Here is a 26318-nt window from a genome sequence, read left to right as displayed (position 1 = left end):
GGAACAGTAAGACCGAGAATTGCAGGTGCCGATTGGTGTGGCAGAAGTCAATGGTACACAGGGCCCTCCCGCACTGATAGCCTGGGGGGGGGGGGGGGAGAGCTTGCCGCTGTGGTCCCGTCCTTAGCTCCAGCGGAACAAAAGCCAACTAGTTCAGCACAGCCGGTGAGTCGGAGGAAACTGATAGTGGACCAGACTGTGTTCAGCTCATGGTTACAGTTGCAACATTTGTGTAAAGAAAAGAAGATAATAGACAAAGGTCTTTTGTGAACAAACGAGGTATTAGGGTTATAGTGGTCCGGCGTCACATGGGCGCTCATTCAAAAGACTGTAATGAATACCCTGAACCTGAACAAGGAGGATATGTTAAACTAAGAAAACTTTAAGAACCAAGAGGCCCCAGGGGAGGAGGCCAGCAAGAGAAGTCAAAGTGGTCACACAAGGGTCGAGTCAAAACCCCTTGTACAGTCGAACGTCTTTGACATGTGGTTAATTAAAAAACGAAGTGTACTGCATTGTGGTGACAAACGTGAACCCGACTGAGGGATGTCCACAGTGGGTTGTTGGTCTGAGCCCGACTGAGGGAGGATGACGTTGTGAAAGGGATTGAAGCCCGGCTAAGGGGGATCTTCGGGTGAAGAGTAATCGCCCGACTTGAAAAAACAGAAGTAACTTTTGTTTGTTGTTTGTGATGTATAAGGCCCTCTGAAGTAAAGAGACCTCAATACAGAAGGCCCTGATATTGGAAAAGGAAATGTAAACTTGCACTGAAGAAGCCCAGAAGTGTGCTATGCTCAAGAGTCCTGCCTTGTCCAGTACTACAAACGTGGGGAAGGGAGAACCTGGCTACATTGGCAATAGTTGTATTTAATATTGACCCTTTTTATTTGACTAGACTCCACTAGGATTGTATTATTATTATTTGATGGTCGTAGCTTGCTCCCATCTTAGATTTAGGTTAGATTAGGTGTTTATCTCACCAATTTTTACAGTTTAATAAACACCATTGAACTGTGATCACTTGTGTCTGTCTTGCTTTTATACCATGCCTTCCTTACAATACCTACATCTACAGAAGCATTCAGCATACAATCATTGTGCAGATGGCCTGTGATGAAGACATGCACCTTCACACATGTGTTTGCTAGATTCTCTAGATCCACCCATGACTCCATAATACTGGCCCAGAGCAACCTGCCACGCATCATGGAGGACCTACGTGAATGCCGGGCATGGCTGTAGGGTATGTAGATGACAACACACCACCACACCAGTGCATGGTAACACACTTGCCACTGCATGTGTCATGAGTACAATCCCGCATGCATTTAGGGAATGCTATGCAGACAAGAAGGGCCTCACAGGCCAGTCACATGGGAGTGGAGGGGGATAGGGGGAGCTGACTGACTGGACGTTAGCACCCACGCGGCTGCCCAGCTCCAGTATCAGAACAAATAGACAAACCACAGCAATGCCCCTCTGACGTCTGGCCCTCTGTGAGTTCCATCACACCCCCTTCAGTGGATATCTAACACCATCTTCCAAATCACCAACTGCACCTGTTGACAAATGCCTACTCCCACCACAGCGGGTAAATTGAATGCCCCTGTGCCACTGAATGACTGCATAGTTCCAACACCACCATGGCACAGAAACACAGCATGCCACTCCAGGCCATGCCCGTCCCTCACAATGGCGTGTGTGACCAGCCACACAAGCATAGTGAACATGTCCAGCATTGCATCGCTATGGAATCTTCTCATCGACACCTCCATGTCCACATGAACTACATCGCCGGCCGTAGGACAACAGCTTCGCTCTACAAATGTAGCAGTGAGCATACAGTGCCATGTGATGGAACACAGCCAATCCAACACAGCATGTAGCTGTCCATGCCTTATGGGACACCCAAACTGAACCCAGAGGTACACCATGTACCATGAGCCAACACATGGGCAAAAGCCACCGTTTCTAGATTCCTACATGTCTATCACCTGTCTACCACGGATGCATGGGAGGAATGGAAAACACAAGTATTTCTACCCAGTACCACCTATCATACTCCCGCAGGCACAACAGTGTAACCCATCCATTGCCCTCACCTAGGTGATGCTGGACACCCTTTCCACCCATGGCTGATGATGCCACTGCACAATCCAGGCAAGCAGCCAGTGCACTGCTACAACAAGACCCACACCGCCACCTTCATTGAAAGGGCCCTTGGTGTACTAATGAATTGCTGCAGCGATCTGGTGGAACCTTCATGTACCACCGAGAAAAAGTGTGCCAAATAACTGCCATGTGCTGCATGTTGCACAGTGTGGCCATGAGACACCCCATCCTCATGCCAGATGATGCCATTGCAGATGCAGAGTCTGATGAGGACGTAGCCTGGGCAGACAGCCACGAGGACATGGTCAGCAGCAGGTCAACATCGATGGGCTTTTGCTGTGTGACTGGCGTGTACACAAGTTCTTCTGATAGTAGTGAGTGTAGATCTGCAAATGATGGCACATACTACTTTGCCACCACTATGCCCTGAAAGTCCTAGGCAATAAAAAAAAAAAAAAAAAAATCAAAAGTGAATTACAAAAGAGGCAAAGTCGAGGGATGAGGTGTTCAAGTTGAGGTCCATAAATCAAGAATTCAATGGGAGAAAACAGAAAACGGCCTTCAGGAATAACACAAATACAAGTCCAATTTTGAAGAGGAAAATAGAAGACGGCTGCTTCACTGGTGGGCCACGCTTAGTTGTGTTAATGGGCAGAGAACCCGCTGACTGCACATGCGCAAGGCTGGGGTAGGCCACGCAGGTGACTGCTCTGCTGAGGGTAAGGTGGAGGCGGGGACAGAGATGGGAACAGATGACAAAGATGTGGAATTCCTGCCCACAAACATGTGCATAAGAGTAAGGAACTGCCTCTGGTGGCTCAACATGTCAGTGATGGCAACTTGTCACTGACTATGCTGTAGGCTGGTGTCCACCACCCGGCAGCAGAGGGGACACATGTAGCGGGCCAAATGGCTGAAGAGACCCTTTCAGCACTTCAAGCAGCCTGGCTGTCTCTGGAGGCCTGCTCTTGTGCCAGTGTTGCACCCTCCCTGGCCCCAGTGAATGCCTCCCAAGAACCAGCAGAGGCCTGCTCTTGGTTTAATCGAACATCCCCCCTGGCCTGGGAACAGTCACAGTCACTGAGAGGCCTGCTCGCAGGTCAGTCTGACATATTCCCTGTCCCCAGTGCAGGCCTCCGTTGCCAGTGCAGCTCCCTGCTCGCTGGCAAGCCGAGAATAGTCCCTTGCCTGAGCACAGATCTGTGCAGATGCAGCAGAGGAATGCTCTCCGAGCAAGCTGAGCCTCTTGCCTTCCTGTCTGTGCCTTCCCCAGAAGTTCTTCCCTCAGCCAGTTGTCTGCCACCAATTTGTGGTGTACCTCCACCAGTGGGCTGTTGGATGTCCACCAACATTTATTTTATTTATTTCCATTTGTAAAGCGCACATCGGCCCTTAGGCATCGTGGCGCTGTTGCAGAAAACGTACTTAGTTGCGGAGGTAATACAGAGAAATGATAATGCAGACATTGCTCCCTGCGTCGCCGAGGAAGGGCAGGAGCCCATCCCTCCTGCTCCAGCTTTCATCAGGAGCAGCGCCGCTGGAGAATCCCTCCCCGAGGTAGCCACTTCTAAATCTGGCATCCTGTGCCCATGCCCGCGTGCATTTAGAGCCTGGGGCTATCCGATGTAATTGCACTATCTGTGCAATTTACTCGTTTATCTCCACCCAAAGCAATATCGACGACACGAGGCCTGCCCTTAAGATGGCCGCCGTGTAAATGCGTCCTGATTGCCAAGCAACCTTACAGAGCTGCTGCTACTCCGTTGTGATTGGAGTCCCCCCCCCCCCATCTACTTCTTCCGGCGATCATCGCCGGATAGGCGTCAGCCGGACCGCCCACCCAAGGACCCACACCAAGGATCACCTCCTGTCTTGGCCTGTTTGCTCCCTGTGTCGCCGAGGAAGGGCAGGAGCCCATCCCTCCTGCTCCAGCTTTCTTCAGGAGCACCGCCGCTGGAGAATCCCTCCCCGAGGTAGCCACTTCTAAATCTGGCATCCTGTGCCCATGCCGCGTGCATTTAGAGCCTGGTGCTATCCGATGTAATTGAAATATCTATCTGTGCAATTTACTCGTTTTTCTCCACCCAAAGCAATATCGACGACACGAGGCCTGCCCTTAAGATGGCCGCCGTGTAAATGCGTCCTGGTTGCCAAGCAAACTTACAGAGCTGCTGCTACTCCGTTGTGATTGGCGTTCCCCATCTACTTCTTCCGGCGATCATCGCCGGATAGGCGTCAGCCGGACCTCCCACCCAAGGACCCACACCAAGGATCACCTCCTGTCTTGGCCTGTCGGGGCCGCAGGGCCGTCCACGCTGCCCTAACTGTATGGCACCCATCGGAGGTAAGATCCCGCACACCGTACTGCGCCCAGAGCCCCAGCGTCCATACTGAACTCCCACTGTCACACCATAACTCTTAATGACACTGCCCCGTGCCTCAAGCGTGACAGATATGTGCACCCTCTTCATCTTTGGCACACAAAAATCGATGCCCTAGAGCTCTGGTACACTACGGCATTTCAGGACTCGCAATCATCCTTACCTGACTTTATCGATGCTACCCGTATGACCGCTTGCCTCCGCCTTTGTTATCGAACCTAGGTATCCCTCTGCATACATTTACTGTGTGTCTTTAGTGTACCTTGCTGCATTTATTAATTCTTACATCTAGGGGTCCTACTGTATCATAACAAATGTGCACTCATTGTGTAAAAATAGTGCATTTATGCCTCTGGCTGCGATTTGAATGTAGGTGCCCCTTGGTATCCTATCCATTATGACCTCAGTGTATTCCGGCCTCAACTAGCGTTCTTAATCTAGGTGTCCATTGTATCATCGTATGTGCATCCTACTCAATGTGTGTCACCAATGTATTTCTGCCTCTGTCTATGACCTAGAACTTAGGTGCCCTATTGCATCTTGTCAATGTGTGACTTCTGCACATGCTTGCCTACATGTTGCCTAGTCTGCATAACCCAACTTCTGCCTGGTGCTTTCTACACTGTTTTTCTTGATGTGCCTGATATCTGAATTTAGCTACGCTGTATTTTGCACTGCAGTCCCTGATGTGCCTGATATTTGAATTTAGCTACACTGTATTTTGCACTGCATTCCCTGATGTGCACAATACTTGAATCTAGATGCACTCAGACTGCTGTAAACTGTGAAACGACACCTAGCCTATCGATATCCTGCTACCTAAAACTAGTCAAAGCCTGATAGTCGCATCTAGCCTGCCAGTACTTAGCCTTTTTAAAACATACTGAGATATCTCAAAACTGTACCTAGCCGGTCAGTCGCATCTAGCCTGCCCGCACTAAGCAACCTTTAAGTGCACTTGTTATCTAAACTGCACCTAGCTTGCTAGTCGTATCCAGCCTGCTTGCATTTAGCCAGTTAGCATGTATTCTCTAAACCCAGGTAAACAAACTAACGCTGCCCACTATAGGATAGCTAAACAACCTCTCTACATTGCCTCCTCCATCATATTAGTAGCATTATCACTTAGCTTGGCTAATATAATGTTCCACGGCACCAGGTCCCACCCTACTCACCTCTCTTACCTCACCATGCCTATCACACAACAAATCACAGGACCTATAGTGAACCAGTATCAAGAAGATACTATTATACAAAGGCCATGTAGTACTGCAGACAGAAACCTGAAACTATGCGCGCGCTTAGCTAAACTGCATGAGCTACCAGCAAAGAAAATTGAACAACTTAAGCTCCTAAAAAAACAACTACCATTGAAGGCTACTGTAGAGTATACTAGGAAATATTGCAATCCCAAAAGACCCATACAAAACTGCACCAAACCTACCGCTATAGCTAGACCCAGTACCACGCACCCCAACTCTGAAAGCCACAAACATCATCTCAAAGGTGCACTTCTAAACGCTAGGTCTCTAGTCGCACACGCAACAGAGACCTCAGATATCATTCTGCAGACAACCTCGATTTCCTGGCTATCTCAGAATCTTGGCTTCATGATGCGGCAGGCCCTGCCCTATCATTAGCAGTCCCCGACAACTATACCATCTTACGAGCAGACAGACACACCTCTTGAGGTGGTGGTCTAGCTATCATAGCCAAGATTAGTCTAGACATGAGAATTACCACAACCCCCACAATGAAATCCTGTGAATGCCTCACGGTCAAAATTGCCACCGCTAGCTCCCAAATATTAAACCTCTTCCTTATCTATAGACCTCCGGGTACTATTGGAACCTTCGCTGAGGATCTCTCTACAACCCTGTCCAATAACTTAAAAAACACCTCCCAAACAATAGTGCTAGGGGACTTCAACCTAGGCTACAATGACGTTAAGGATATCCAGTCTACAGCTACTGCCTTGATCCTAAAAGAACTGGGATTCTCCCAGAAAGTTAACCTTCCCACTCATAACAAAGGTCGAATCCTTGACTGGATAGCGGAACACAACTGTGAAGTAGCCATCAGAGACACTGTACCCCAGATCTGGACTGGACCATCTACTATTATTTACAGTAGCAACGAACCCGGCCACGGCCCAGTCCTCACTTGCCCCTCCTATGCCCACGAGGAACAAAAAACTTATGACAGCGGAAAGATTGCTGCCCATCATACTACCACAACTGAATTCGCTCCCAGTCAATATGGATCCCAATGTGCTAGTTGAACAATTTAATGAAACTATTAATACAGCCCTTGACCACATAGCTCCGTTCAAACTACGGAACAGTAAACCGAAAAAACATCTTAACTCATGGTTCACTCCTCATCTAAAAAATCTCAGGCTAATTAAAAGAAAACTTGAAACTATTTGGAGAATCTCTCCTTCAGCTGAAAATAAACTCAACCTCGCCAAGGCATCTTCCCAATACAAGACATCCTACTAGCTAAACAGGAAACGTATAATACCAGAATATCTCAATATAAATCTAGTGTCAGAGAATTGTTCAGCATTCTGAAAGAACTGGAAACACCTATTGCTCCCCAAGAAAACTGCACCAAGGATAAAAAATGGTGCTCTAGCATACAGTCTGCCCTAACCAACAAAGTAGCTAATCTACAAACTAAAATTGCCCTCAAAAAAGCATCTCTTATGCCTCATATCCAGCAGACTATAGCACCACCACCGAAACCCAAACAAGAATCACGCTTCTGCTTCTCCAAGGTATCGACCATTGAGGTAGAAAAAGTTATCCTGGGACTTAAACCGTCCAACTGTAAAGGCGATCAATGCCCTGCCCAACTGATTAAGGATGCTGCGAGAGAATTATCGCCATTCATAACTAGACTCATTAACTCTTCCTTTACCACAGGTACTGTACCGAATAACTTGAGTCCTGGGTACTGCCACTTTTAAAGAAGCAAACCCTTGACCTGGCCATTCCCACTAACTTCAGGCCCATCACGACCATGCCCTTTCGTCTAAAGATTTTAGACAAAGTGGCATACATGCAAATACAAAACTTCCTTGAATCCAACCACTTACTCGGAACCCGCCAATCCCGATTCCGCCCACAGCATGGGACTGAGACAGCCTTAATCGATCTCAAGGCCCAAATAGATCAATGCAGAGACAATGGCCAAGCAGCCCTACTCCTCCTGTTAGACCTCTCAGCGGCATTTGATTTAGTAGACCATACAGTCTTGTGTAGCCACCTAGACTCTGCAGCCCACTTCTCTAAAGAGGCCATAATATGGATCAAGTCTTTCTTGAGTAACCGAACTATGAGTCTTCTCTCCATCAGCCTCAGCAGACCCGATTCCCATAACATGTGGTGTACCTCAAGGATCTTGTGTGTCACCCACCCTCTACAATGTATTCACAAAGCCACTCTTTGACGAAATGGATCATCTGGGTATCGCCTACACCAATTACGCAGACAATACCCAGATCACCAACACTACCCCATGCAATCTGCAAGAGAAAAACTTGCGACTTAGAGCTAAGTTGCCTTGATTTTATGACTTTAAAAACAAAATGAACTAGTCAACCAGTCCCTACACGCACCTCCATTGCCACTAATCCTGACCTCCTAGCGTCAGCAACGATAAATCGTCCGGATCCACAAGGTCACCCATATAACAAACAGAGGAAACCCAACTACCCTAGTTTAAGAATTGTCAAAGACACCACTACAACTCCTACATTAACTAGAGCCCTTATTAATGCTAGGTCCCTCATAGCACACAATACCGAAATAGCTGACTTACTGGCTATGGACAACTTAGATATCCTTGCTGTTTCTGAAACCTGGCTCCATGATGCAGCTGGCCCTGCCCTCATGACTGCCATACCAAACAATTACAATATCCTAAGAGTCGACCGGCCCAACACTAGAGGAGGCGGTCTGGCCATCATAACTAAAACACAGTTAGCTGCTAGACTTACCCCACCCCCAGCAATCACATTGTGCGAACTTCTCTCAGCTAAAATACCGATCTCCAACAATAGCACACTAACGATACTCCTAGTGTACAGACCTCCAGGCCCACTAGGCAACTTCGAGGAAGACCTATCCAGTCTCCTCACTAATAGCGTTAAAGACTCCACCCAGCTCCTTTTACTAGGGGACTTTAACCTGGGCTTTAACGACGTTGAGGACAAACAAGCCCAATCTATCCAATCTAGCTTAGTCAATCATGACATTACCCAAAAAGTCCTAGCTCCTACACACATAAAAGGATGCACATTAGACTGGATAGCCAACTATAACTATAACATCACCATCTCTAGTATTCTACCTCAAATATGGACGGACCACTATCTTATATGCTTTACAGCCAGCATAGATCCTCCCAAACCTAACAAGAACAAAATAGTACCCCCCATGCCAACGAGAAGCAAAAAAGAAATCACGGCTGAAAAACTTCTCCCACTACTCCTACCAGCTCTCACTGCCAGTTCCAGTGAATCTAACCCTAGCGAGTTAGTTGAGTCATTTTACAATTCCATGACCAAAGCTCTGGACCTGATTGCCCCTATCAAATTCCATAAAAGTAAACGGGAAGCTCACCTTAACTCATGGTTCACCCCCCAACTTAAAGAAATGCGCATCCAAAAACGCAAACTCCGTCTGCTGACAATAAAACCACACTTGCCAACTTTGCCAAAAGTTACAAGAAGGAAATAATTCAAACTAAAAAAAGATTAATTCAACAAAAGAATCAGTAAAGCCAACTCGAAATCCAAAGAACTCTTCACTATTCTCCGGGAATTGGAAAACCCAATTGCCCCTACAGTGAATGTCCCCAAGGACAAACTTTGGTGTACCAGCATTCAAAATGCCCTAGCAAATAAAATCACAACCCTTCAATCTAAAATTGCTAAGAAAAAAGCCTCCTTGAGCCCTGGTGGAACTCATACCACCCCACTGAAAGAGATACCCAGCACATCCACCCAAAGCAATTGTCAACCCTTCAGGTTTACTAACATCTCTATACTGGAAACTGAAAAGGTTATTCTATCCCTTAAACCATCGAACTGCCAAGGCGACAGCTGCCCTGCGCAAATCATCAAGGATGCAGCCAGAGACTTAGCACCCTTCATCTCAAAACTAATGAACGCCTCCTTCAATACGAGTACTGTACCCACTAACCTTAAAGAATCTTGGGTACTGCCCCTACTCAAAAAACAGACACTTGACCCAGCAATCCCCACTAACTACAGGCCCATTACTACAGTCCCATTTCTCTTTAAAATCATCGATAGAGTAGCCTACCCCCAGATCCAAAACTATCTGGAGTCAGACCAGCTATTAGGTTCACGGCAATCTGGCTTCAGACCACTTCACGGTACTGAAACAGCCCTAATCGACCTCAAGACACAAATCGACAAGTTGAAGGATAAAGGTAGAACAGCTATGCTCCTCCTCCTTGACCTATCAGCGGCCTTTGACCTGGTGGATCATGCAGTATTATGCAACCATTTAGCGTTTGCCGCCCATTTCTCAAGTGAAGCTATAGCATGGGTACAATCCTTCCTAGCTAACCGTACGATGAGAGTGTTCTCCCCTGTAGCTGCAGCAGACCCAATCCATATCACTTGTGGTGTCCCACAAGGCTCATGTGTCTCCCCAACAATGTAGAATATCTTTACTAAGCCACTCTTCGACAAACTTGACAGACTAGGGGTAACCTATACTAATTATGCGGACGATACGCAGATTCTCATACCACTATCAGGCAACTTTGTCGAAGATACAGCTCTAGTAAATAAAATGTACTTCCTCATTCAGGCATGGATGGCCTCCCACGGCCTCTGCCTAAATGACGACAAAACTGAGATAGTGATCTTGGGCTCCGACTCCACCCTAAAAAAACGTAGTGCCAATTATAGCAATTTCAACATAGATGGTAACACAATCAAGGTGGCAACTGAGGTAAAAACACTAGGCTTTTACCTTGATTACACTCTATCCCTCAAAAAACAAGTCAATACTTTGGCATCCTCTACAGCGTACACCTGTAAATTAATCAGGACCTGTAGACCTTACCTTTCCAAAACTAACTGCATCACGCTAGCTAACGCATTAGTAATGTCGAAGCTGGACTATTGTAATGCCCTCTATGCAGGAGCTAATAAAGCCATCATACATAAAATGCAAATCCTTCAAAACAACGCTCTCAGAGCAGCCCTTGACATACCCCGTAGAGCACACATTTCCAACATCAGGAAAGACTACCACTGGCTAAAAATCAGCGACAGAGTCCTTCTCAAGCCACTATCTCCCACCCACAAAGGGCTCAACAACACAGCACCCGCCTACATCTCGGCCAGACTGACTAGAAAATCGTCCAGCCACCACACCAGAGCTACTAACCACTTCCTGCTAGAAACCCCTAGATTTAGACGATCCAAAGCGGGTGGAGTAAGCTTCCCTGTTAGAGCTGCCCAGGCTTGGAATGCATTGCCCACTGCATTGAGAGCAAACCTATCCTATTCCAGCTTTAGAAGTAAGGTAAAAAACTGGCTCTGGTCCAACGACAACTAATTTTCGCTGTACCTAACTGTTGTGATACTCCTGAAATGCGGTTCAAAGACTACTTTGCCTCTACCCTTCTACCTCTCTGTATACATGTACCCTTAACATTGTAACATGTTAGCTCTCATTTCAACTGCCTGTATTGACATGTATGCACTGTACTGATCCTCCGTATGTATGCAACCTAAGCTTAAGTAACCTTGTACCTGCTGCGCCCGGCTACCTCTGGGTTTTGTGGGCATTATCAAATAATAAACATAAACATCCTCCTTCTGCTCTCAGGAGATTACATCAAGGATCTGGCCTTAGTGAATAAAATCTACAGCATTGTTCAGGCATGGATGGCCACACACGGATTATGCCTAAACAATGACAAAACTGAGCTCATTATCCTAGGCACCCCGACATACATATCCAAACTCAGCCCGACTATGCCAACTTCATTATCGATGGTAATAAGTAGCAAAGGAAGTGAAGACCCTAGGCTTCTACCTAGATGCCACCTTGAACTTTGCTAAACAAGTTAACTCTCTAGCCTCAGCTACTGCATACACATGCAAACTCATCAGAGCCAGCAAACAATTCCTCTCTACAGACAGTTGCATCACGCTTGCCAGAGCCCTTATACTATCCAAATTGGATTATTGTAATGGACTATACATTGGGGCTAATAAACAGACTATCCATAAAATCCAGGTCCTCCAGAACAATTCCCTGAGAGCAGCTCTCAAGATTAACAGAAAGGAGCATTTATCTTCGGTAAGAAGAGAATATAAATGGCTATCCACTTCTGATAAAATTCAACTCAAAATTGACTCCCTTACCCACAAGTGCCTCAAAAACAAAGCACCACCCTACCTCAAGGACAGGCGACATCTAAGAACCTCGACCAGACCCACAAGAACAGCGAACGCTAACTGCCTACAAGTCCCGCGATTTAAACTTGCTACTATAGGAGGGCACAGCTTCCCAGTCAAGGCTGCGCAGCTGTGGAACTCACTACCCCATGGCATCAGAGAACCCCAGCCCTTTGCGAAATTCAGGCAGTACTTGACCAATTGGTTGAGAGCAAATGACACCTAACTACCCTGACTTGCTTGACTTGACTGTATCCACTGGCAAACTAACCTGAAGTTCTACTTGCACCCCTTTACCAGGATATTTGAATCCGCCTCTCTCTTCCTGCACTGGAAAGTTTCTGGTGCCTATTTATTATTATTGTATATATTATTATTTTATATTCCCCTCAAGAATACCTGCACCTGCAAAACTTTGTTTCTGGACTTAGATCTGGCCTTGTATATATCCGCCTACTGTAAATTGTATGATGACCCTGTACTGTTCCTACTTAACATGTACCTGTAACTAAGTTGAGCATATTCCTGTCTTGCGCGCCCTGATGCCCCAGGGTATGGCGTGCCCTATAAATAATAAACTAAACTAAATTTGAGTACCAGGTACAATACAAAATATAGGTAAGTTTCAGGAAGCGAGGTATACAGTATGTCCCTTGGTTACATCGGAACAGAAACGGGTTTATGAAATTCCTATGCAAATTAAACAGTTTGGTTTTAAGAACTTTGCAAAAGATGGTTTAAGATGCTTCATTTCTGAGAGCTGTCGGCAAGGCATTCCAATGTTTAGGCACTAGATGTTGGAAGCTGGCCCCTGCCGCTTTAGTTCTATTGAAGGTGGGGACAAACATCAAATTTGGCACGGTTTGAGCGGATGGGTCTGGCAGCAGTGAGGGGAATGATCTTTTCTGCTATGTGGGTGGGGGGTAGTGCGGGAGATGCATTTATGCGTGATGGCCATGGTTTTTAAAAGGATGCGTACTTTAACTGGTAGCCAATGTGCATCCCTCCTAGCTTGAGAGAGGTGTTCCTTTTTTAGGGATGCTCAGGGTGGCTCTGAGGGCTTCGTTTTGTGTAACTTGTAACCTATGGAGGTTTTTTGGGGAGGTACCCAGGAGTAAGGCATTACAATAAAAGTTTTGCCCCAACTGTGGCTCTCGCTATTGCTAAACAGTTAGTATTGGATAGGTAGGGTTCACAGCATTAATGATTTTGGCGGTGAATGCTGAGGCTGAGGCAATAGCACTCCCCTGGCATGTCATGCATAGGGTTGAGTCAAAATATACTCCAAGGGTTTTGACTGCTGGGGACACCTTAATAGGTGTGTTGTCAATGATGAAAGTCTGATATTGCGGGTCAAGTTTGTTAAGCAATTCTTTAGAGCCTACAAGGAGGATCTCTGTTTTGTCCCCGTTAAGACATAGTCCATTAGCTGACATCTATGTCTGTATGGCTGCATAAATGTTGTCCAGGGCGGAAGCATCTTGTGCATAGGAGCCTGTGAGGGGGGAGTAGGACTTGGGCATCGTCGGCATAGTTTGTGTAGGCTATGCCACGATCATCCAAGTCCTTGAAGAGGGGATGGGTGAAAATATTGTAGAACGCAGGGGCTGTGCAAGAACCTTGCGGGACACCACAGAGTAAGGTGGTGGGTGCGGCACATGACTGATCGGAGAAGACCCTCATGAGTCTCCCCTTGAGAAAGGAGGAGATCCAGGCTCTGGCTTCGGTGGAGAAGTAAGCAGCATTTGTAAGGTGTTTGCACAGGCTGTCATGGTCCACGAGATCAAAGGCAGCCGACAAATCCAATAAGAGGAGAAGTGCTGGTTGGCCTTTGTCAACTAGGTAACAGTTGGATCTTGAGATCCAATAGGGCGGACTCAGTGCTGTGGCCTGGGCGGAAGCCCGATTGCCTAGGATGTGGTTTGCTTCAACAAACTGTTGCATTTGGTTGTGGGCAACTTTATCTAAACTTTTTAGAAGGAATGGGACCGTGGTGATAGGTCTGTAGTTGTTGGGAGATTCAGGATCTAGACTGGGCTTTTTTAATAATGGACAAACCCAAGCTTCATTAAGGCAGGAAGGGACTGCGTTAGTCTTGAAGGAGGCATTGATGAAGGATGTCAAGAATGGGGCTAGGGAATCCGCACAATCTTTGACTAAAGTGGCTTTGCAGGCACCACCTTTACAATTTGAGGGTTTTATTTTCTGGATGATGTCAAGAACTTCTGACTCCGTTACTTCCCTAAAGGAGAAGAGTTTTTTTTTAACTGCAGTGGCTGTGCTGGAAACAGAACAGGCGGACATCTGTATTTTAGAGAGGTACTGGTATTTTGGAGTGGTCACCGATTTTCTTTTGCAGGAGTTCAATTTTGCTAATCATTGCTTTTTGAACATTGGTGCACCAGGACTCGTCTTTGATGACTGGTTGTGTGTTGGTGACCGGAGAGGCCAGTTCTTTAAATATTGAGAACAACTCCTTAGATTCGGAGGTGGCGTTGGAAATCCTGTCATTGTAGGATGCCGATTTAGCTACAATAATAGCTTTTTTGTACTGATTTGCAAGGCTTTTATAGATGTCTAGAGTAGAGGACTGTGGTTTCTTGCCAGTTGCTTAAGGCAGATTGTTTGCGGGAACGAAGTTCCTTGAGTTCGGCAGAGAACCAGGAATTGGAGTGTTTCTTATTTTTCGCTTTCTTGTTCTCCAGCGGGGCAATGGCATCCACTGCTTTTTTGAGAGTGGTGTTGTAAATTTCCACTAGCACAGCGGGGTCTGAGGAGAGTGGGAGCTGGAGGGCTGGGAGGATCCTGCCTTTGGTTAGGTTGCGAGCGCTTCTAGCCAGAGCAGGTGGGACAGACATCGGCATGTCTTTAGCTTTATTGATGGTGGGAATGAGAAAGTGGATAAGGTGGTTATCAGTCCATGGGGACAGAACGTTAGAGCTGAGGTCTACATCACAGTTATGGTCTGCAAGCCAATCTAGGGTGCGCCCTTTACAGTGGGTTGGATTGTCGATTTTTTGCTGGAAGCCTAGCAAGTAAGCCCTTGGCTAGGGCTTTGGCAGTTTTATCTTTTGGATCATTGAGGCCCAAGTTGAAATCACCCAGAAGGATGGCTTTGGTGGAAATTTTTAGGTTACCACCCACAAGGTGGATTAGGTTGTCATGAAAGTCAGCTAGAGGGCCTGATGGCGGGTAGGCTTAGTGAATATCGATGATGATGTTGGGTGAGATGGAGAGCTTGACTGAGATGGAAGGTTTGTCTGGCTGTTAGGTTTTCTTTGAGGATAAGGGCTACTCCCCCACCTTTGGCAGTAGGTCTGTCTTTACGGAGCATGGTATACCCTGGAGGAAGAGCAAGAGAGATGGATAGTCCTGAGGCTTCATGAAGTCAAATTTCGGTGATGGCCAAAACATCTAGGTCCAAGTTAGTAATGAGGTAATGGATCTCAGTTGCGTGAGCTGGAAGTGATCTAGCATGATGAGTGCACAAGCTACACCTTTGATGATAATGGACTGTGAGGATGGCTGAGTGGCTAAAGCGATTTTTGGGACACTGGGGAGGTTGTCCGCTGGGGTGCGAGTAGTTAGAATTAGTTTCGAGGGCGGTGTGCTTTAGGGTGTGTCGGGAGCGGTACCCAAGATGTGAATTTCTGGTGTGAGTAGATGTAGGGCGTTTGCAGACGGCAGGGGGTCTTGTGCGGTTTCTAAGCCTGTGAAGTCTACGGGCTAGTGAGTTTGTATTGCGCGTGGTGGAACCAATGACCTTTGGGTTAGGGATATGTTGTGTGTTGAGGAGAAGTGGCAAGAAGTGTGTAGGGTCGATGTCTACAAACGTGGGTAGTCTTCTGGTAGCCATGAAGTGAGAGTAATAGAGGAGGGTGAGGAGCAGCTGTTACTGTTCAGGCAGAAGGAGTGTTGAGTAGCCCTTTAACCTTAAGAACTATGTTTTTCCTGTGACTTAACTGGTAATGGAGTAACAAGTACTATGCTTAGGTGAAAGTCTAATGTGCCAAACTGGTGATGGGGAGTAATACAGTACAATAAATGTATACAAAAAAACTCAGTACAATTGCTGCTCTGATATGCAAGCGAGCAATACAGTACAGTATTTGACTCATCATAGTTGGCGCTATGGTATGCGTGCGAGTTTGGTATACATACAATTGTAGAACGTATTGGGCAGAACAAAGTAGTAAAATATTTAAAGTACATTTCTGGTAACGAGCCAGAAGGCAACAGCGTAACAGTTGAGCGCAAAAGTGACCATTAAGACGTGTGGAGCAAAGGGAGGGAACAAATGAGAATGAAGTCAGGTTTTAGAAGCGGAGCATCTAACTAGGTGTGGTGCGGGGCACGCTTGAATGCAGTTTTAATGTTTGAACATGGGCTGTGCAGCTAATGAGGATACTACCTACAGGACTGATTGTGAGTGAGCAGTGGCTGCGACACAGAGACAGACTTGTTTAATGGTCTGGTTGACAGACAGTTAACAGGGTTGGGATAGTGGCGCTAGGCTGGAGCAGGGTATAAATGGCAAACAGTATGAGGAAGCAGGTCACAATAGTTAAATACAGTATATCGGCTCTAGGACGAGAGGGAGGATACTAGGATACTGTATTGTGAATACTTGCTCTCTTACCACTGGATTAGTTGTTTCGTATAAAAATTGGCTCAAATGACAGGCAAGTCTCCAGCATTTCCCTCATGCTGGCCTCTACCCGGGCTTGGGCTGCCTCCATGGCTGTCAGTCTCTCAACTATGTCTGCCAAGGGACTGGTAGCCGCAGGGCAAGGTGCATTGGATACAGGAGGTGAGCCGGAAATGCTGGTTGCATGGTGTGCAGTTGGCAGACAACCTCTGCTAGGCCATTTCCATTTCCTTTGAACGAGAAGACACTGGGCCTCATTATGAGTCTGGCGGTAGCCGTGCCGGTAAAACCGGTAGGCTGAAGCCGGACTCGTGGGGATTTAGCGGCTCCGGACTTGCCTGAATTACCAAGGCATTACACCCCCGGTGATCCAGTAATTTCGGAGCCAGGATTCTGTAAATCCCCATTCCCGTGGAGTCCAATAGCACTCCACGGGAATGGGGAAGCGGAAGGGAAGGGGAAGGGGAAACACCGGCACCATGTGGTGATGGTGCCGGTGTTTCCGCGTCCATCTGCGGCCGGTGGTGTTACGCCCGCCAGGTCAGACCTGGCGGGTGTAACACCACACGGCCACAGAACTTGTAGTTAGACTGTCCGGAAAACGGTGCTGGTATGATTTTACCGGCACCGTTATATCCGGACCATCTAACTTGTAATGAAGGCCAATGTCTTATCATACTACCAAAATGTTGAGTATTTGACGATGACGTTTAATAGCAGTCTTTCATGGAATGAGTACATTAGTAAGTGTAGAGTAAAGATGAGACAAGCAACCAACAATCTCTTCAGATTTGCGAAGGTACTTCACCAATACTCGGTCAATCATATGCTGACTGCCTCAAAGGGAACAAGCCTAGCAGCATGGTCTTATGGCATCGAATTATGGGGTGTGGGCAATCTGAATGTGCTACAATATGAAGAAATTCTTGTGAACCTGCAGCCTCTGTGGGTCTACACCTACATCGGTCCGGCCCGCCGGAAGTGTGTTTGTTCAACAACACGTTTGGTCTCCTCCAACCATATCTGCTAGTATCTACTCCCTCTGCCTCTAGAGGTTCCTGCTGGTCATCTCTCAACTCTGGACCTGTGATCACCTGGCAGCTGTCCAAAATTACCACCTCATTTTCCTGACCCAAGCACCTGGACTCCTCCAACTGCAGTTTCGAGTGCCTGCTCCCTCTAACGCTTCTAGCTCCTTCCGGGCCACCTCTCATCACTGGTCCACTTTTGGCGCCATTCTGTACCTGGACTACTCCAATTTCTATTCCGTGTGCTTGCTCCCTCTGTCTCCACTGTCCTTACCTGCCAACTTTAATCACTGGACTCGTGTCCACCTTTGGCGCCATCCCGTATCCCCTCCTGTCACTTTCCACTCCCCCTTCTCTCCTGGTCCTTCATTGCCTACTGCCTCCCCCTTCTGCAACTGTCATACTGGTCTCTACCCGCCACATTCCTAACTCCTACCTGCTCTACTTGTCCCTCTCCTTGTCCTTTGGTATGCGATCTTCCATAACTCCCTTCCACCTCACTCTCCCCCCCATCTCTCCACCCTTCATCCTTCCCCTTTCCCTTCTTCTCTCCTCTCTCCTCCTAGTCCTAATGCCTAGTCCTCTTCACTTTCATCACCCCTGCTCCTCCAGTTACCCCCAGTCCTTCTCTCACCGCCCTAACCTTCTTCTTTACCCCCCCACTGCCAACCACTCTGCCCTCATGAACACTGCTCTCTGGAACGCCAGATCTATCTGTAATAAAACTGCAGCTACCCTCGATTTATTCTTTCGCCTCAACCTTCATTTTCTCTGTCTTACTGAAACCTGGATTCCCCCTCATAACACCTCTGTCCCTGCATCCTTGACGACCTCCTCTTCCTCCTTCATTCACACCCCTCGCCCCTCTGGCCGTGGCGTCGGTCTCCTGTACCAACCCAGATACATCTCCTCCTCTTCTTCTCCAACTCTCCCCTCTTTCCCTTCCTTTGAATTCCTCTACAAGTCCTTCTCCACTCCCCACCCTATTTCCTTCCTGATCATCTATCACCCCCCTGGCCCTCTCTCTTCCTTCTATGAAGACCTAGATCACCTCCTCTCGCTTATCTCTCCCTCCCCCTCTCCTCTAACTGTACTTGGCGACTTTAATATCCATCTTCCTTCTCCCCCTCAATCTTCTCCCCTCCTCTCCATCCTCGACTCCTACCTCCTCTCCCCCTTCCCTCATCCCCTACGTCAACTCTTGACCTTATCTTCAATTCATCCTATCCCTCCTCCCTTGTCTCTTCTATTCCCGTTTATCTCTCAGACCATGCTTTACTCTCATTCTCACTATCTCCTCTCTCGCACTCCATTACTGCTAATCCCTCCCCTCCAATCTACTTGCGTTGTGGCCTTCGTAATTTTGACGCTACCCTCTTTTCTGACACTTGTTCAGCTTCTCTTCCATCTCCCCATGACTTTGCTCTACTCTCTGCAGACGATGCTCTCTATTCCCTTTCCTCTTCTATCTCCACTGCCCTAGATCAACTTTACCCTCTTTCTCTCTTTCGTCCTACTCAGAAGCCTTCTCAACCCTGGCTTACCTCCCATCTCTGTTCTATGCGGCGCCTTCTCCGGCAGTTAGAGAGACTCTGGCTCTGGCTCAAAACTCCCTCGCTTTCTAATCAAACTTCTTACTTTTCTTACCACGCACTTTACAACTCTTGTCTTGCAGCAGCTAAAACCTCCTACTACTCTCACCTTCTCCAGTCTCAAGCCTACCACCTTCGTCGGATTTTTCCAACTCTCTCCCGTCTTCTCTCTCCTCCAACTCCTGATCCCTCAATCAACTCCACACTCTCTCCTTCTGACTTTGCCAATTTTTTCTCCTCCAAAATCCTCACACTCTGGCAAAAAAATTAACTCCCTCTCTGACTCCCCCTCCCCCCTCTCCTCCCTCTTCTACTATGTCCATCTTCTCACCTGTTTCCCCTTCTGAAGTCTCCTCCCTTCTATCCAAAGCCCACCCCACGTCCGCCCCCTCTCACCCTCTCCCCTCTGTTCTTATCCCCAAGATCTACCCTCTTCTTATCCCTTACCTTACCACGTTCTTCAACTCCTGCCTCTCTCATCAACCTTTCCCTCTACGTTCAAACACGCAACGATTATTCCTATTCTAAAGAAACCCTCCGCCGATCCACTTCTCACTACTAATACAGACCTATCTCTCTTCTACCTTTCATTTCTAAGCTTCTTGAGCGCATTGCCTACTCTCAACTCTCATCCTTTGTTACTTCTTCCTCTCTCCTTCCTCCCTTCGAATCTGGCTTCCGTCCCAAACATTCCACTGAAACTGCTCTCACCTCTATCCTTAACTCACTCCTCTCTGCTCGTCATGCTAAGCAATCCTCTATCCTTATTCTATTTGATCTCTCTGCAGCTTTTGACACTGTCGATCATACACTCCTACTCCATACTCTTTCCTCCTTCGGATTTAAAGGCCCTGTTCTAAAATGGCTATCCTCCTACCTCTCCTCCCGTTCCTTTGCTGTTTCGTGGGGAGGCCAGTCCTCTCCTTCCTTTCCTCTTATCTACGGTGTTCCTCAAGGCTCTGTACTTGGTCCTTTCCTTTTCTCTCTTTACACCTCTCTCATTGCCCCTGTCATCTCCTCGTTTGGCATTTCCCATCACTTCTATGCTGACAATTTCTTTCTCCACCTTCGCACCTGACCTCCACCTTAAACTCTCCTCCTGCCTCACTGCTATCAAGAACTGGATGTCCTCCGGCTTTCTCTTAACACCGATAAAACCAAAGTCCTTTTCTTCCCCTCTAATTCTCTTCTCCCTCCCTCCCCTCCTCCTTTCATTCACTTTCCTCCCTCTAAACTCCCGATCTCCCCCAAGCTCGTAATCTAGGTGTTCTTTTTGATTCCTCTCTCACCTTCTCACACCAAATTTCACTCACCTCCCGCACCTGCCGATACTACCTCTACAATATACGCAAAATATGTTCCTCCCTCACATTCCACGCTACCAAACTCCTAATTTCCTCTCTCATCTTCTCCCGCCTCTTCTACTGCTCTTCTCTAATCTTTGGACTTCCCGAAACTTAACTTGCCCCTCTTAAATCCATATACCACTCTGCTGTCCGTACCCTCCGTCTCCTTACCTCCTGTGACTCTATCTCTTCCTCGCTCTCTTACCTTGGCTGGCTACCTTTCCACTCACTGCTTAAATTCTACTTTCTCTGCATTGTCTTCAAATCCCTCCATGGTCTTACTCCTCCTTATCTCTCCTTCTACTCCCCATCCCGCCCCCTTCACTCCGCTGACCATTTCCTCCTCACTGTTCCTCCTTCCCCCTGCGCCTCCTCCCGTTTCCGCTCATTCCAACTCCTTGCACCTCTGCACTGGAACTCACTCCCTCTCACAATCCGCTCTACCACGACCTTCGCCTCATTTCGCACTTCCCTTAAATCCCTCCTCCTCCATCCTCCATTCTCCTCCTTGAAAACTTCCCCTCTCACCCGATTCCACTCTCCCCTCTCCTACTCCTCTCTCTTCCTCTTCCATTTTCCCCTCACCCTGTCCAACTCCTACTCCCCCCCACCTCTTCCCTCTCCCCTTTCTACCCCCCTCAGTTAATTGCTCTTTGCACTGTTTTGTTGAATGATTCTGTATGTAAATTTTGCTCCCATTGTTAAGTGTTGTTGGTTTTTTGTATTTTGTTGTTCCAATGTACAGCGCCTTGGTGTAAAGCGCTCTATAAATAAATAAATCAATCAATAAATTGCCTTTCTTTAACATCACTTTGCTGTTCCTCCCTCTATGTCCACGTATGTTACCTATCTGGAAACCAGACTTGCCCACATTTTGGATATTCTTTGTTTTTAAAATTATTTCATTTTGTCAATCTTTGTGGGCAAGCCAGGATAAAAGACTAACCAAATTACTTATAAGCCATGTTCTCTCTTTGGGCAATTGTGATAAAATCAGCTGGTTGGCCAATATTAGAACACCTTCAAGGACAGTGGGCTTGGGACAGAGTTTCGAGAATCCCGAAAAACCATTACTGGAATGTCAAAGGGACTTCTGAAACAAAACTTTGCAACATTGCGGTGTAAATACAGGAAAGGCATGAACGTGTCCAAATCCTCAGTGAGGAATTATCTACCTCTCCCCCCTGTGATGTAACATCAGCTACACATTCTTACCATCGTATTCTTTTAAACAAGACTGCATGGAAAATGTGCTCCATGTTAAGGTATTGATTGGCAAATGGATAGGCCCAAGGCTTGCAGAGAATGTCTGCTGCGTATGTGGCTGCGACGAAACTCTGGCCCATTTTCTAATATTTTGCCCTCTCTCTGATGATTTAAGGAAATGCTACTTACTTGACTTCCTAAGGGGGTGTGGTATATGACAGTGAAACCCACCTTTGTATTGCTTTTGTCTATTCCAGATGTAAATACTGCTTTGAAATGTGCATGCTATCTGCAAACTGCATGGAAACGCAGACTATCACTTTTAGGGTTGATTTTATGATGTCTATTTTAGATCGAGATTATATTATCATGGTGTTCGTGTTATTTCCTCCATTTACGGGTTACAAGGATTTCTGGTTTCCCCCTACTTGATATGCCCCTACAAATGGAACAATAGATCTCACCACTAAAGATTACGCTTTATTTATCAACTGAATTGTTTGAATGTACTGTTTTTATGAATTGTGGTGCTTTAAGGATTGGATTAATCTGATTGAATGTTTAGATATTTTTTGGGAGGATTATTTTTCATTTGTTTTTATTGGAGTAATTTTGGAATAAGATGACAGAGGTGATTTAACATTTCTATTTTGATATTTTATCTGTGAAATTCAGGTTCCTCTATACATAAACTGACGGAGTTTTTCCACGTCTCGTTGTGGGCGGTACCAGGTAAAAAACCTGTGACAGACCTGCAGCAGGTGAGTGGTGTTTTACAATTATATTATATCTACAGTTGGCAGTGTTGTTCTCCAGATAAATGGTGTGCACAGGGTAGGCCGTACATGTGAAAGGTGTGTCTTGACGTTGTTTATACGTAGAGCGTGCAATAGGCCTACCCGATTAGGGTGCGCCTCGCCCTGTTGCACGCAGAGGGGACGATTTATCGTGGAAATAAATGGGCGCAGTATTAGCTGATCAAGGAAAGATTTCATAGCAATACCACATTACCCCATGCCCCTCCCGAGCTAAAATATAATATAAACACAAAATAGGAAGTTTAAATCTAAGTAATAAGGACACGTGTATATATCTCAAACGAAACACACTCTCGAATCTGCAAACATAAACTTACGTCACAAACGCAATCGTTTTGTAGTGTATGCAGAAATAAATGTTGGTAACATTAAGAAAATTACCTCAGTTGGCCCTAAACCTCGAGACTGTGGAGCAAACCGTGAGATTTCCTTTAGTACTGAAGTGCTGTGCCTGCACGGTTCCCCTCCTTACCTTCTTCTCCTCCGCCTCCTGCTGGATCAAGGTAACCGAATGCCCACGGTGCGGCCCCAGTGCTGGGCACAGGGCGCACACGCAGAGCCGGCAGTCCCGGCAGAAGAGCTCCACCTCCCGCTGCCGGTGCTCGCCACAGCGCCGCCCGTCCCTCCTTAGCTCTGCTAACCCTCGAGCCTCCCACTGGCCCTCCGGCCCCAGCAGGCAGTGCCCCTGGAAGGCGCCATGCCGCTGGTGCGGGAGCAGGTGCGCAGCGCAGAAGGAGGCCCGGCAGGTCAGGCATCCGGCCTCTGCACGAGGCCGGCTGAAGCCTGCGGGGCAGAAGTCACAGAGCGGCGCCGTGGGAGGCGCCGCCTGGCTTGTCTCTTGGGGGCCGTTAGCAGAGGCCATCGGGCGGGCAGGTAGCACGCTAAGGGCTTGGCCGCGGTATTGTTTGTACCCTGACTGGAAACACCTCCTCCTTTGCACCGCGCGCCCTTTGCTGTCACCAGCTGCTTCCGCAATTCTTGAGTGACATTCGCGAGAGGAATCGAAACTTGGATTTGTTTTCCCTGTCCTTTCTCAGATAGCACAGCAGAGGCCCTTGCTTACAGGTGTAGCATCACTGATCAGATTTACAAGCAACATTCATGCACTCATTACAATTTTTATTCAGATTGTTCGTCAGAATTGTCCTTAAGGCATGTCATTTATTGAAATAAAAAAGAGCATATGCCCTGGAGAATAAAAACGACGGCTTATTTGAATTAAACGTATAATTAAAAATTACTTTTTTTGGTACGCGTGCAATAGAAGCAGCAAAATATACAGGAATTTTCGTGATGGCACTTAGCGCCTTAGTTTCTACTTTCCCCAAATCAATGAAAACAAACACATCACATTAATTGAAACGCGATTAGTAGGCCCAATGAAAGAAGGTCAAGGGCGCTGTAATGCCATCACGCATAAATGACTCCCAAGTGGTAGAGAAAGATTTGGCACAACTAAGAATGCCCCTAGTGTAACAGTGCTGCCTAAAACCGATGAGCTATCTACGGACTATAGTTTTATTTTTCAAAAGCATCCAGTAATCACTGGGTCTGTGGAAAAGCGGTGCTAAGTATGAAATACAGCGTCATTGTCTTCATTAAAAGCATCACATATGGTGGTAAAATCACTGGGGAAGTCTTTGAGAAAAATGTCATCTAATAGTAACACATTGTGGCATACTAGGAAATGTAACATTGAGCAGCTAATTCTGAGTGGTGGCTGCCACCCTAATTTAAAATATGGATACCTATTTAAGGATACTCGGCTAGCCATTCCCACTCCAGGGTTTTTATGTCATCCTTCATCCTTGGCCACCAGAATTGTCTTTGTATAAGACGGAGAATATTGGAGATTCATTCCACGGTGTCCTGAATGGAGGGTATCATGGCATAGGTTTGTGATCTTTTGTAGGCATGGCATAGCCATGTGCCAGGCACTACCCCAATGGTACCACTGAGCCATAAAATGGTGTTAGGAAAGATTCCTCTTTACTGCACCTTTCCTTCCATTTCTATGGCCCCCAAACGTTTTGCTTTTATTTTTGTATGTGTCCTGTTCTTTTGACAGTGCAGTGAAGCCTTAAGCTTCACTGAACTGGCTTTTGCTTATCTGTTATGGGGAAACTGACATGTCCTCAAGGATGTGAGTACTGGGAAACATTGTTTCCCTTAGTCTAGTTACTTTGTTACTACTTTTAGTAACTTTTTTGTATCACTTGTGGTAACTTCTTATCATTTTACAATGCAGTACAATCGGGTACACTTTTTGTTTTGCCCTAGACTAACACAGAGGATTTTTGGTTACTCTAGGTGTACTAAATGGACAAGTTGGTGGCAGTAGTGACTTTTTACCATTTTTTGGTGCATTTCGTTTTAGTCTTACTGTGTTTACCGTGTTTGGCTACCAACTGTGGCTAGTGGTCAAACATGGCCATGTCACGAGATGTTTTTGCTTGTCCTTTGGCCATCTTGTCTTTTAGCCTTCTACCTGGCCTGTGAGACCAGAAAATTCCTTATATGGACTTCCAGTGCCTGGGATAGCAGAAGCTTTTGGCAGGCTACTGGAGGGCTATATGTGTTTGCTGCCAGGAAGTGGGCTGGGACTGTCTGGTCCCAATCCAAAAACGAGTACCAGTGTGTCTGAGTGTTATGCATGAGTGTAGCTGGCAGTGGTCCTGATTGGACCACTGCTGGGGTGTGTGTTTGGGGCAGATCTGTCATTGGCTAGTTGGAGCGGCTGCTCTTACCTGGCTATTAGGATAAGAAGAGGAGCCCTGCCCCCATTCTGGAGAGATCCTGCAAGAAACTGAAGGAGTCAAGACTCGTGTCCAGCTACAAGACTTGCGAGGAGACTGTGGACCCATCGGAAGAAGGCTTTGTGACCACCGTCTGTTGCTGCCCTGCTAGAACCCAGTGTTGTGGGAGAACTCCAGCAGTCTTGTGAAGTAGCTGCGACCCTTGGAGTGGAGGGAACCTCCATTCCGGATGTCAGCTCGGAGTCCTACGAAGAGGATCCTTCGGAAGTGCCCCGGGACCGCCCTTTGGCTGACCAGCTCCGAGTTTGGGCTTCCATGCTGCAGACATTGCTGTTCCTCTTTGAGGTCTGCATCTTGGGGGATCCTCAGCTTGTGCAACAAAACTTACCTCTGCGAAATGTCGTCGTCCTAGCATCAAGGGCACCCGAGATAGGAGGGAAAGTCTGATTGTGGCAAGTGAATCTCTTTGCATCACTGTGCATCGGTGCGCATCCTCTGAAATTGCTTACCTGTGTCCATTGCTGTCCTGAGAGGGGCTCTGCATCAAGTTCTGCTGCATTCTTCAACTGGGAGACCTTGCACCAGAGGTAGACACCAACCTGAGAGCTGCTCAAACCTGCAACCCCTGGGAATTAAGGGCTGAGGCTGATGGTGGGAAAAGCAACCTTGGACCTTCTTCAACTGACCTGACCTGACAAGTCTTATGAAGAATCGGAGTACAGGGTGTGTGTTATAGTGCTACTTACCTGCACTCTGAAAGTTGGCAACACGTTTGTTAGCTAGTTTAATTTGCCCACTGACACTTGGAACTGTTCACTGGGCCCGAAGACCCTACATTATTTTTTCCCAGCTTCCGAAAACTGTATGGAACTTTCCTGAGCTTTTGGGCACAAGGCCCCATACATCTTATGGATGGACTTCTGAAGTTAGGGTTGATTCTCTGTGGATGTGTAGTGCTAATACTAATCTGTACCTTTC

The 26318-nt window shown here is 47.0% G+C and overlaps 1 protein-coding gene across 1 annotated transcript in view; it reads right to left on the bottom strand.

Annotated features, from left to right (window-relative positions):
- Nucleotides 1-23530, bottom strand: part of TRIM14 (tripartite motif containing 14) — a 310180-nt gene extending 286650 nt beyond the window's left edge. The window contains exon 1 of the mRNA XM_069630461.1: nt 23057-23530. Within this exon, the coding sequence (XP_069486562.1) occupies nt 23057-23446 (390 nt within the window). The 5' untranslated portion in view covers nt 23447-23530. The remainder of the gene's footprint in view (nt 1-23056) is intronic.
- Between the last annotated feature and the right edge of the window lie 2788 nt (nt 23531-26318).

The sequence above is a fragment of the Ambystoma mexicanum genome, chromosome 6q (genome assembly GCF_040938575.1).
Source record: "Ambystoma mexicanum isolate Mex_15411 chromosome 6q, UKY_AmexF1_1, whole genome shotgun sequence".
In the NCBI taxonomy this organism is placed as follows: Eukaryota; Metazoa; Chordata; class Amphibia; order Caudata; family Ambystomatidae; genus Ambystoma; species Ambystoma mexicanum.
Note: the sequence above shows the minus strand (reverse complement) of the source record. Positions and strands in the feature narration are given on the sequence as shown.